This window comes from Propithecus coquereli, unplaced genomic scaffold (assembly GCF_000956105.1).
Source record: "Propithecus coquereli isolate 6110/MARCELLA unplaced genomic scaffold, Pcoq_1.0 Scaffold552, whole genome shotgun sequence".
Lineage (NCBI taxonomy): Eukaryota > Metazoa > Chordata > Mammalia > Primates > Indriidae > Propithecus > Propithecus coquereli.
In genome coordinates this window covers 664,739-675,882 of record NW_012151419.1, presented here as the reverse complement: position 1 = coordinate 675,882, position 11,144 = coordinate 664,739, and the positions used below count along the sequence as shown (strand labels likewise).

At 60.0% G+C, this 11,144-nt stretch overlaps 1 protein-coding gene across 1 annotated transcript; it reads left to right on the top strand.

The window, feature by feature from the left end:
- The first annotated feature begins 255 nt into the window (after positions 1-255).
- TMEM119 (transmembrane protein 119) lies at positions 256-5,136 on the top strand. The gene is made up of 2 exons (XM_012657600.1): positions 256-298; positions 4,228-5,136. The coding sequence occupies exon 2, from the start codon at positions 4,242-4,244 to the stop codon at positions 5,064-5,066; it is 825 nt and encodes a 274-aa protein (XP_012513054.1). The 5' UTR covers positions 256-298; positions 4,228-4,241; the 3' UTR covers positions 5,067-5,136.
- The last annotated feature ends 6,008 nt before the right edge of the window (positions 5,137-11,144 follow it).

Below are 11,144 nucleotides of genomic sequence, written 5' to 3'. Positions count from 1 at the left end.
AGAGCAGGAGTGGGAGCGAGGTGGGACTGCGTGTGGCCGGGCAGCCCCTCCCCTCCCCCTGTCCCCACCCCAAGCCCTCTTAATGAAACCAAGCTGGCCCCGCAGCCCAGCCGGAGGAGGAAGGAGGAGGGCCGGGAGGAGGGCCGGGAGGAGGGAGGAGGAGGGCCGGGAGGAGCGAGGGCGGGCAGGCGCCAGCCCAGAGCAGCCCTGGGCACCGCGCGGACTCTCTCCCGGGCCAGGCGCCCCCAGCGCTCGCTCCACCTGGCGGGCGCACCCAGGCCTGTGCGTGGAGGATCCGGTGAGTCCCCGGGTCCCCTGCTCCTCTGTCCCGAGCACCTGGGGCCGTCTTGGGGCTTGGGGGCAGGCGACTGTCGGAGCACTTTGTCTCTAAGTGTGTGTGAGCGCCGAGTGTGTGTCTGACGTCGTGTGCACGCGTGTGATGGAATGCGCGTGGCGCTGGGCTTCGCCGGGTGTTGCGTTGGGTGTGTGGGGCTGGGGCCTTGGTGGAGGGGGCGTGTTGTTCTCTGGAAGTGGACGCCAGGGTGCTGCTTCCACGGTCTGTGTGAGTTTGGGGGTGGTGTGGACGGGACTGCCCCGTGTGCGGGTATCCACCGTGTGTCTTGAGGTTGCACACGTGCCTGTGTTGTGTGTCTGTGTTCTCTGTGTGTCCGTGCCGTGGGCTGTGTGAGCTCTCCCGAGTGTCTAGGTGTTGTGTGAGTCCGTGTGTCTGTGTTGTGTGTCTGGGTATTGTGTGTCCCTGCTACCGTGTCTGGGGTGTGCGCGTCCCTATGTTGTGTGTCCATGCTGCGGCTGTGTGTGTGTGTGTGCGTGTGCGCATAGATTTTATGTCTTCCAGACCCCCTTCCCCATCCAGACCTCCAGGGCCCCAGGTCCCTGTCCTCAGCTGGCCCCGGGGTGGGGGTGCAGTGCTCCAGCCAGAGTTCCCCCCTCCCCCTGCCCAAGGCCACTAATTGGAGCCAGCTTTCTGAGGGCCGCCCCTCCCCCACGGGCCACCAGTCTCTGGGTGGGGGTGGGGCAGCCACTCTGGCCCCTCAGCCTCAGGTCTTGGGGTGCCCAGGCCTTAGGGGTGGTTTGCATTTGTGCACACAGGAGGGCGTTCGCCGCATTTGAAGACCGCAAACCCTGAGTGCGATGGTCTCCAAGTATGGGTCCTGGGCAGCCACGCGGGGCCCACTAACAGATACCTCCCAGGGGCCAGGCACTGCTATGCCTTGTCCTGACAATGGTCCAGGGAGGTGGCCCTTATCCCCATTGTGCAGATACGGGGACCGAAGCTCAGAGAGGTGACATGCCTGGCCCCAGTACACAGAGCTGGGAAGTGACCTCCTTCTGGGGACTCCAAGAGAGGCCAGGGCTCAGCCCTGACTCGCTGGGCCTGAGTTCCTTCTTGGGTGAAATGAGAGGGGACCCCAGCTCCTAAGGGCTTGTGAGACTCCGAGTTCCTGAAAAAGTTCAGACCCAGGAGCCGGGGGCAGCTGGCAGGCAGAAGGATCATTTCTTGTAGAAGGACAGTTCTTCTATTCTTCAGTTGGGAAACTGAGGCCCAGAGAGGGTAGGGAACTCGTCCAGGGTCACACAGCCATCTCTTGCAAGGCCCTGCTGGCTCCAGGTGGGGCTGTGTCCCCACACTTTGCATCTGCCTTTCTCAGGAGGCCGGGGGGGTGGTGGGGTACAGGGGACTCTGAGAGTCAGGGTCTCAGCCTTAAGGAGCCAGTGACGGTTTGCGTGCCCCTTGTCCTCTACTGCTGACTCCGTGCATGCATACGTGTGCGTGCGTGCGTGCGTGCGTGCGTGCGTGTGTGTGTGTTCGGTCCTGCATTCCTCAGTGGCCAGAGCTGAGGAGGGTTCACGCAGCGGGGTAAGAAAGTGCATCGTTTCCTGGGCGGGGAGCGGGCAGAGCACGAGCAGGCGTGCACACCGGGCGAGGACCTCTGTGGGCGAAGATTCAGCCCCTCCTGAATCCCACCGTGCCTGGGTGTGTGGCCACTCCGTGCCAGGCACTGACTCAGCGTTGGCTCCTGCGATCCTAGTAGCTCCGAGAGGTACGACCTGTGGCTTCCGTGCTCCTCTGCCCCCAATTTACAGATGGGGAAAGTGAAGCCCAGAGTCGTCAGACCTCAGAGCTAGAGCCGGGGGGGCCAGGATTCGAACCCCAGCCTACCCGGCTTCTCAGGACTTGAGCAGGTCTTCAGCCACCCACGGTCATCGCTGCCCTCTGCAGTGACACATTTTGGTTGTCACCATTACAGGTCGCTCTGGGCTGGGCTTGTGACTGGCAGGACAAAGACCCCACAGCTCAGCATCCCCCAGCCCCTCTGCCATCTGAGGCCGGGGTGTGTGTGGTGTGTGTGCACGTGTGTGGTGTGTGTGCACGGTGCGTGTGCGAGTGTGTGTGGACTCCCGGAATCAGGGGAAGGTTCAAATCCCAGCTCTGTTATTTAGCGTCTGTGTGTCCTTAGGAAAGTCACCGTCTGTCTCTGAACCTTTTCATCTTCTGTAACTCTAGCGCCTGCCGCCCAGGGCTTCTGCAGGATTGAATGTGCCCAGCGGGTGTAGGTGAACAGCACGGAATGACCAGCTCATTTGGAACAGACTCTTGAGTAGCTTTGCCTCTTTTTATGTTCTGGAATTATTTTTTTAGTTTTTGCCATCTGAGCCAGTCTGTCCAGATTTGTGCCACTGCAATTAATTCCAATTAACAGCACGCCACTGGAAAGCCTCAGGCCACGGGAACAGGCCACTAAATGGCCCCCGCCTCGTCCCCACCTCATCTCCTGAATCCTGTGAAGTAGACAGTGTCGTCTGCTCTACTGAGCAGAGCCTAAGGCGTGACCTGCATTCAAGGCATTGGGAGCCTTGACTTCTTCCTCCAGCCCACACAATTGCTGCGTGGCCTTAGGCCTGCCCTACGCCCTCTCTGGGCCTTTGTCTCCCCATCTCAGGCCCCTCAGGCTTCAGGACGGGGGCTCCTAAGGCTTTCCTGTCTTGAAGCTTCTAGCCTTGGCCTTCTTCAGGGACCTGTGTCCCCTGCTGGACCGGGGAGGGGTGCTCAGGGGACATGGAGAGCTGTCCCTGGGTTTGTCCACGCGCCAGGCCCCCACTTACCCTGGCTGGGAGACTTAGTGTTTTAGAAACTGAGCCCCTCTGTAAACTTGGGCCATGAGGAATTTACGAATCAGCCGGGCTGTCTGGGCCAGATGGGGCCCGGGGGTTCATGCCGGGAGCGCCTTCCAGCGGGCGTGGGGGGAGGTGCAGGGCTCATCTGGTTCCCATCTAGTGGGGGTGGGGCGGGCGGCAGCCCCAGCTCTCTCTCGGGCACAGGGCTTTCCTTGGGGGCCCTGCCGGCCCTGCCGGCGCCTGGAGGTGGGGCAGCATGTTGGGATGCACCCGGCACGCCCCTGGCATCGGGGACCCCTGCCCGGCTCAGAGACCTGGAGGCCTCCAGACCTAGGAATCTTCTGGAGAAGGAGGTAGAGCCGGGGCTGGGGGAGGTTTGAGAGATCCTCTGACTGTGCCGCTGGGATGTGGAGTCTCTGCGGTCGCCCAGCGCACGGGGACAAGGTCCTGAGGGGCCAGGATGGCAGAAGGGCTGGGGGGTGCTGGAGAGAGGCCCTGGGTGGAGGGGGGACTGTCCCTCGGCTCCCTTGGTCACTCACTCAGTTTCTCACTTACTCATCCCTCCCTTTCATGGCTGGATCCAAAGCCCAGCTCTTCCCTGGCAAGTAGCTTAGCCCCTCCCGGCCTCAGTGTTCTCACCTGGAGAACGGGGCTAATCGTGGCTCCTCCCCCCACCCCATAGACATCTGGATGCCGTGAGAAATCCCCTGCGAGAAATTTAGCATAGGAGCTGGTACATGGTGAGCGGGGAAAGCGTGAGTTATTAATTCAGCCAAGTTAGTCAAGATACATTTATTGAGCACTTACTGTATACCAGATATGGCGCAAAACCTCGAGGATGCTGAGATAAATGAGACTCAGCCCCTGTCCTCCAGGACCTCAGAGGATAGTGTGGGGGGGGCAGGTATGCATCCCACATCTGAATGGTGTCCCTTGTATGGTGGGGACAGGGGCTCAGGCTTCGACAGGGAAGGGACTTGCTGGAATGTGTTTCATGTTGCATGCTCCTCCTCGGGGCCTGGTGAGCCCTGTTTCCGAATCACGAGTCCCTGGAGTCCCTGACTTCTCTCTCCTTTTGTGTCCCCACAGGTCCCGGGGGCGACATGGTCTCTGTGGCAGCCCCCAGTGTCGTCCTCTCTCTGTTGCTGCTCCTGCGGCCTGTGCCCGCGGAGGCCCACTCTGTGGCCCTGCAGACCGCCTTCCTGGAGGACGTGGTGGGCAGCGGGGAGGCTGAGGGCTCGTCGGCCTCCTCCCCGAGCCTCCCGCCACCCTGGACCCCGGCCCTCAGCCCCACGACGCTGGGGCCCCAGCCCACGCTCCTGGCGGGCCCCTCGCCCCCCACCAACTTCCTGGACGGGATCGTGGACTTCTTCCGCCAGTACGTCATGCTCATCGCCGTGGTGGGCTCCCTGGCCTTCCTGCTGATGTTCATCGTCTGCGCCGCACTCATCACCCGCCAGAAGCACAAGGCCTCGGCCTATTACCCGTCGTCCTTCCCCAAGAAGAAGTACGTGGACCAGAGTGACCGGGCCGGGGGCCCCCGGGCCTTCAGCGAGGTCCCGGACAGGGCCCCCGATGGCCGGCCCGAGGAGGCCCTGGACTCCTCCCGGCAGCTCCAGGCTGACATCCTGGCCGCCACCCAGAACCTCAAGTCTCCCGCCAGGGCCGCCCCAGGCAGTGGGGACGGAGCGAGGGTGGCGGAGGGCAGCCAGCAGGGGGACCAGGCAGCCCAGGGGGAGCGCGGGGTCCCAGCGCAGCAGCCAGAGGTGCTGGGGGAGCCGTGCTCAGCGGTGGCCGAGGAGGCCCAGGCAGCCGGTGAGGGCCCAGGGGGGCTGGAAGGGTCTCTCTCGGTAGCCCAGGAAGCCCAGGGACCAGCGGGTCCCCCCGAAAGCCCCTGTGCTTGCAGCAGCGTCCCCCCCAGCGTCTAACGGGCCCCTCTCAGGCTGCTGGCCCTGACTGTCAGACCCCGGGCGGTCGCCTCCCTGAGCATGAAAAGGACTTCAGTCCCGCCTGCTTCCTGACACCCGCTTCTTGGCCACCCAGTGCCCGTCCCAGCGTGTCCTGAGTCTATCGCGAGCAGAGACGCTGGTCCCAGGCCCGCCGAGGTCTGGGACATCTGCCTCTGAGGCCCCAAGGGGCCACATCCCACAGCACACCCCTGGGGAGGAGGAGGAGGAGGAGGATGCGTCCTCCTTAGAACCACGACAAAGTGGCCTATGAAATCAGCCACACTGATCGGGAGACAAACGTCACAGGTCCCTGGCGAGAGAGCAGACATCACTGCTTTTCTGTCGAGGTGGCGAAGAAAAGCAGATCAGCCGGCGTTCTGGGAGAGGGTGGGCGGGAGCCTCCGAGACGCCCCCGGGCTGGTGCGGCCAAAGGCGGCCTGGCCGGAAGCGGTATTTTGGAACTGAGAATGATCCCACCCTTCGTGTCCTCACATCCCTGAATGCTTTCGAGTCACCCTGTCTCTGCTCAGAGCCTCCGCGGCGGAAGCGACCTGATGAATTAGGACGCTTCTACGAAGGGTCCCCACCTACATTACGACAGGTCCCTAAATGAGTGTTTCCCAAACTGGGTTCCCTGAGGCGCTCTGAAGAAGCAAGATGTCAACGTCAAATTTGTGGAGGAAACACTGCTTCTCTAACCACCTCCCCTCCACCCTGCCGCCTCTTCTTAGAACACTGCAGGGCTCTGACAAGTCCTGCAGCAGAGGCTCCTGTTAAATTTGGTTTTGCCTAGCTTGGCCCAAACGTCTTTGAACCATGAAGTACCGCCCCCCCCCCCCGTTTTTTTATAGCTACAGAGTAAAGTCCTGTAGCACACACTCTGGAAAATACTGCTCTGAATTTTCCGGAAGGTGCCCCCACGTTTCTGGTTGGCCCAGGGTTAGGGTGTGGGGGTTCAGCTCCCCTGAGGCGTTGCCCAGGCAAGCCCAGCCTCGGGGTGCATTTCTCATCTCGCTACCGCTGCTGGGATGGGGGTGCATGGCTCGAACCCTTGCTGCCAGGACTCCGAGGCAGCCTAGCAGCTGGGAGGCTTGTTTGAGGAGACTGCCGCGCCCCGGGGAGTCCCAGGGGACAGGGGAGGGTTTCTGACGCCCACGCACGTCGTCTGGCAGCCTGTGTCCGCGGTACTCAGTTTCTGACAGGGAGCCTGGGCTCCGTCCTGCTTTGGGGAGGCCCTGGGGGTGGGGTTCTCTCCTTTGTCTCTCCACCTGGGGCTCCCCCAGCTCTGCACAGCTCTCCAGGTGCTGAGATATAACACGCCGGCACAATAAACCTTTATTCTGGCCCGAGTCTCACCGGTTTTCTGGAGGGCTGTTCCACGGGGTTGGGGACAACTCTCTGTGGGGCACCCATGGGCCAGGCCCTGGAGGCTGCAGGGGCAGGCTGGTGCAGGGAAGACAGGGACGAGCAGTGCTCCATCGGAATGGGGTGGGTGCTGGCGCTCCCAGAGGCCGAGCGCTGGCTCTGGACTCGAGGCCACACAGACCGAGGTGCCACGCCGGGCTCTGCTACTGACGGAGGCCGTGGGGGAGGTCCCCCCCCGCTCTGCTTCCTGATGAGACACGGCGGTGGCGTGGCTCCTGGCTGCCCACCCGCTGCAAGGTGGCCTGGGTCTCGCCGTCAGCGCCACGCTCACCGCGCCCTGGGCCGGGATCTGGGTTTGGAGCCCTCTGCCTTCGTGTCCTCGCCCGCCAGGCTCCTCCTTGCCTTTGATGGCAAGTTCCTGCGGCGACTTCTCCCCCTTCGCCCTGGGCCCGGGAGCTGCCAGCTGGAATCCAGATGTGGCCAGGGCCGGGAGCATGTTTGGGATCCCCGGTGGGCGGGCAGGGAGGCCGACCCCACCCCCATCCGGAGGGGGCCGGGGTTTGGGTTTCAGGACACACAATGGCCTCTGTCTTGCTCAGTGGGGAAGGGCCCCCCCTTCCCCCGCAAGGCCTGCCAAGAACATCGGGAGAGTCAAATATGAAGGCCCGTGTGCTGCGTGGCTCTGCCCACGTCGCTCAACCTTTCTGGGTGTCCCAGGCTGGGCTGTCTTCTTGCTGAGCTCCTGCGGGGTCTTAGGGACTGCCGTGTGGCTGGGAAGTGCATCACGCTTCCCTGTGACACACAAAAACCCGGTAAGACAGAGGCGGGCGTTGGAGACCCTTGGGGGAGCAGGCAGGGCTGAGTTTCCCAATCTGCAGCTTCCTGGGCATCAGCCCCCAACTATACTCAACACGGTCCTCCGGAGGATGTGCCTTGTGGCTTTAGCCATAGCCTGTGTCTCCCAAGACTGGTGGGGGTGGATTAAGGAGGTGGCCTGAGCACCAGTGCAGGAGTCAACCCTTCCCTCACCTCTGAGCTTTTACAGCTGCCGTTCCCTCTGCCAGCGACACCTTTCCACCCCTCCCAAGCCATCACTACCTGCTGCCTTGCTAACTCCCTCTCCTCCTTTAGCTTTGGGCCTAGATGTCCCCTCCTCCTGGGAGCCTCCCCGGCTGCCACCACCCAGCCTCCTTCCACAGTGCCCTGGGCTCCGTGCTAACAGCAGGTCACAATTAACGCGCCCCTGTTACGTGCCGGGCCTGAGTCGATGACATCATCAACTCACTGAGACTCACACCTCTACGAGGTGGGTACTGTTACTATTCCCATGTCACCGATCAGGAAACGGAAGCCCAGAGAGGTAAAGTCAGTTGCCTCGAGTCACACAGCATTTGAGTTCTCCACTGATTCTTTGAAGAGGGAATGAATGAATGAATGAATGAATGAACGAATCCCTTAGGAAGCCGACAGCAGGGCTCCACTCCTGCTTAGAGCCCCTCCGGTCTGCTCGCACATCTGCAATGGGGTTACCCAGAAGGGGCATTTTATGGGCATGCATTTGGCCGGGCACCAGCAGTGAGCCACAGAGGGGGACGAGGGCTGGGGTGGGGGGTGTGGGCCAGGCTGGGGGAGAACTGGGTTTGAGGCCGGGGGAGAGGGTTCCGCTGTTCCCAGGGGCCCAGGAACGTGCCAGGGCCTGAACAGGCGCCCCCTGTCCCAGGGCTTGTAAAACTGCACAGCTGCCCCCAGCCTGCCGTCTGTCCCGGGGCCAGGCCTGCTGTCGCTGTGAAGCGGGGAGGAGAGGGGATCCCCAGCTCAGGGTGGAAATGGGGGATTCTGGTCACCTGTGGTTGGGGTGGTGGGTGCGAAGGAGCCACTGGAGGGAAGCTGGGCTCCGTCCCCGTCCCCTGGCCTGCTCTGATCAGCCCAGGGGGCCGCGCGTGTGCTGGCTTGGGGGCCTGCCCAGGGCGAGAGCTCGTCTATGCTGGGCTCATTGTCTTCAACCCTCTCGCGCTGTTTGGGGCGGTTTGGGTCCTGGGGTCTGACTCTCTGGGTTCCACCCCAGCTCCATCCTTTCTTAGCTGTGTGGCCTTGGGCAGTCGCCTCACCTCTCTTGGCCTCTGTTCGCACGTGTGGAAGAGGGAAGGTGGGAGTCTCCACCCTGCATATCGGGACTACCCGAGAACTTTCCAGAACACTGTTCCTGGTCCCACCCGGACCAAGGACATCAGAGTCTCTGCCACTGCCAAGACATACAAAGTGCACAGGAAGAGTGGCCTGAGGCCACTGCCCACCCCCAGCACTCGGCATGGTGCCTGGTATACAGTAGGTGTCGTGTGTGTGTGCACGTGCAATATGTAAGGCTGAAGGAAGGTGTATGTGCTGGCTTGTCCAGGACCGCAGTTAACCCTGACCACACAATGAGCAATATCACCACTCTCATTTTACAGATGAGGAAACTGAGGCTCAGAGGGGTGCAGTGACCTGCCTGAGGTCACACAGTCCAGCATAGCTGGGATTTGAACCCAGGTCCACGTAGCCCCTCAGACAGGATTCTTCCGGGCTGATCTCCTGGCTCATTTAAAAACATATCTGTATCACAAAGGCCAAGCCCCTCTACTGACAGTGGGCGGGGTGGGGACATGTGTCTTGCGCCCACTGCGTTTCATCACGGGTCCCACTTCTTTGTTTCCACTCTGCCCTGTCCCACTTCCCCGCTAGGGGTGTTGTCTGTGGGTCAGGTCTGTCCTGGTTCTCATTCATAGAGGTCCTGGGTGGGATGAATTAACCCTCTGGGTTCTGAGGGGGCCCAGGAGAAAGTAACAGGTTCAGAGCCTCTGTTTTCTAACCACCACTATTTAATGAGCACCTACTATGTGCCAGGTGTTGAGGACACACCGTTAGCAAAACAGACCTGAGTCTGGATTCTAGGGGAGGAAAATTAATCAAAGAATCACCCAGATGCAACTATTAATAAACTGACTATTATACAGGTGTCTGGAGCTTTACCATTATTATTTTTTATAGGTTTACTGAGATTAAGCTGAACCACAATAAAATGCACACAAAGTGTGCAATTTGATGATTTTTGACGTGTATTTACGCCTAAAACCGTCGCCACAATCAAAATAATGAACATACCTGTCATCTCCAGAAGTTTCTTTGTACCCTTTGTACCCTCTTCTTAATCTTCCTCGCCATCCTCCCTCCCTCCCCCAACCCCCAGGCAAATATTAATTTGCTTTCTGTCACTATGATTCATTTTGACTTTTCTGGAATTTTCTATAAATGGAATCATACAGAGTGTACTCTTTTTTTGGTCTGGCTTCTTTCGTGAATATTCTGAGATTTATTCATGTTACTGTAGGCATCGACATCTCGCTCCTTTTTATTGCCGAGTGGCATTCCATTGCACCACAATTTGCTTATCGTTCACCCACTGGCGGACATCTGGGCTGTTTGCAGTTTGGCGCTGTTACCAACGAAGCTGCTATGGAACTACTGATGTTCTGTGATTTCTTCTTCACCACCTTCTTAATGAGATGGCCATTATTTCTCCCCATTCCACAGAGGAGAATAATGGAGACTCAGAGAGGTCAAGTGAGCTGTGCGAGGTCACATAGCCAGCGGTTGGCGCGTTGAGCCTTACACAACGGGAATGTTTGAGCTGAAGATGACTTTAGGGAACCTTCAAAGAGCAGAGGGATCAGAGTCACCATGTGCTGTTTTACTAATAGCTCTGCAGGTCCTTCTGCCGTACATCAAAGTGTGAGGATTCCGGATTTAGCTCAACCCTTCATTTTACACTTGGCCACGTGAGGACCAGCCAGCGGCTGGGCTGCGCTGAGCGGGGCAGGCGTCGGGTCTCCGATGGACAGTCTTGTGCCCTGTCCAGCTCTGCTCTTCATCTGCTTGCGGGGAAAGATCCGGCCTGTCTAGAGTGGCACAGGGGTTTGCCATTTTTTTCAGGAGGTTTTAATTTCAGGATTCCTCCGGCTGCTCTGAAATAGCAGGAAGGATTTGGTGCTGGCTCCAGGGCTGGGAGGCTTCCCCGCAGCTGCTTCCCCCGCCCCAGGAGGGTCCATGGTTTATGGCGGCAGCTGCAAAGTCGAAAATAGCCCTGCTTGTAAGTTTGCTTTTGCCAAGGACACTGATGCCAGAGGCCCCTGCAGTGTCCGCCACTCACTGGGGCCCTGCAGCGACACCTGGGGGTGCCCTGGGAGGCTGGAGGGTCCAGGCCTGTGGGCGGCCACCTGTGGCTTCTCCCTTAGGGTTTGGGGTGCCAGACTCAACTGGTGGGGCTGGAGGGGGAAGCACAGGGGGTGGAGGACTGGAGAGAGCAAGGGACAGGGCTGGGGACATTGGGGCCACGGTCCTTGCCCAGCCTTCCCCCCACCTCAGAATACTGTGAGGCTAAGAAACGCGAATGTCCCTTTACGTGCAGGACAGTGCAGCTTGGTGGTCAGGGGCACAGGCTTTGGATGACCTGGGTTGGTTAACCCAGCTCTAGTGCCTCCCAGCTGTGTGAGCTTGGGCAAGTCACACAACCTCTCTGGGCCTGAGTTTCCTCATCTGTGAAATGGGAATAATGGTGGTCCCTACCATCATTGTTATGCTTATTAGAGTTGGTGGGAGTTAAGTTCATTTACTGAAAGTGCTTAGAACAGGCCCCCCCAACCCCCGTGGGTGCTC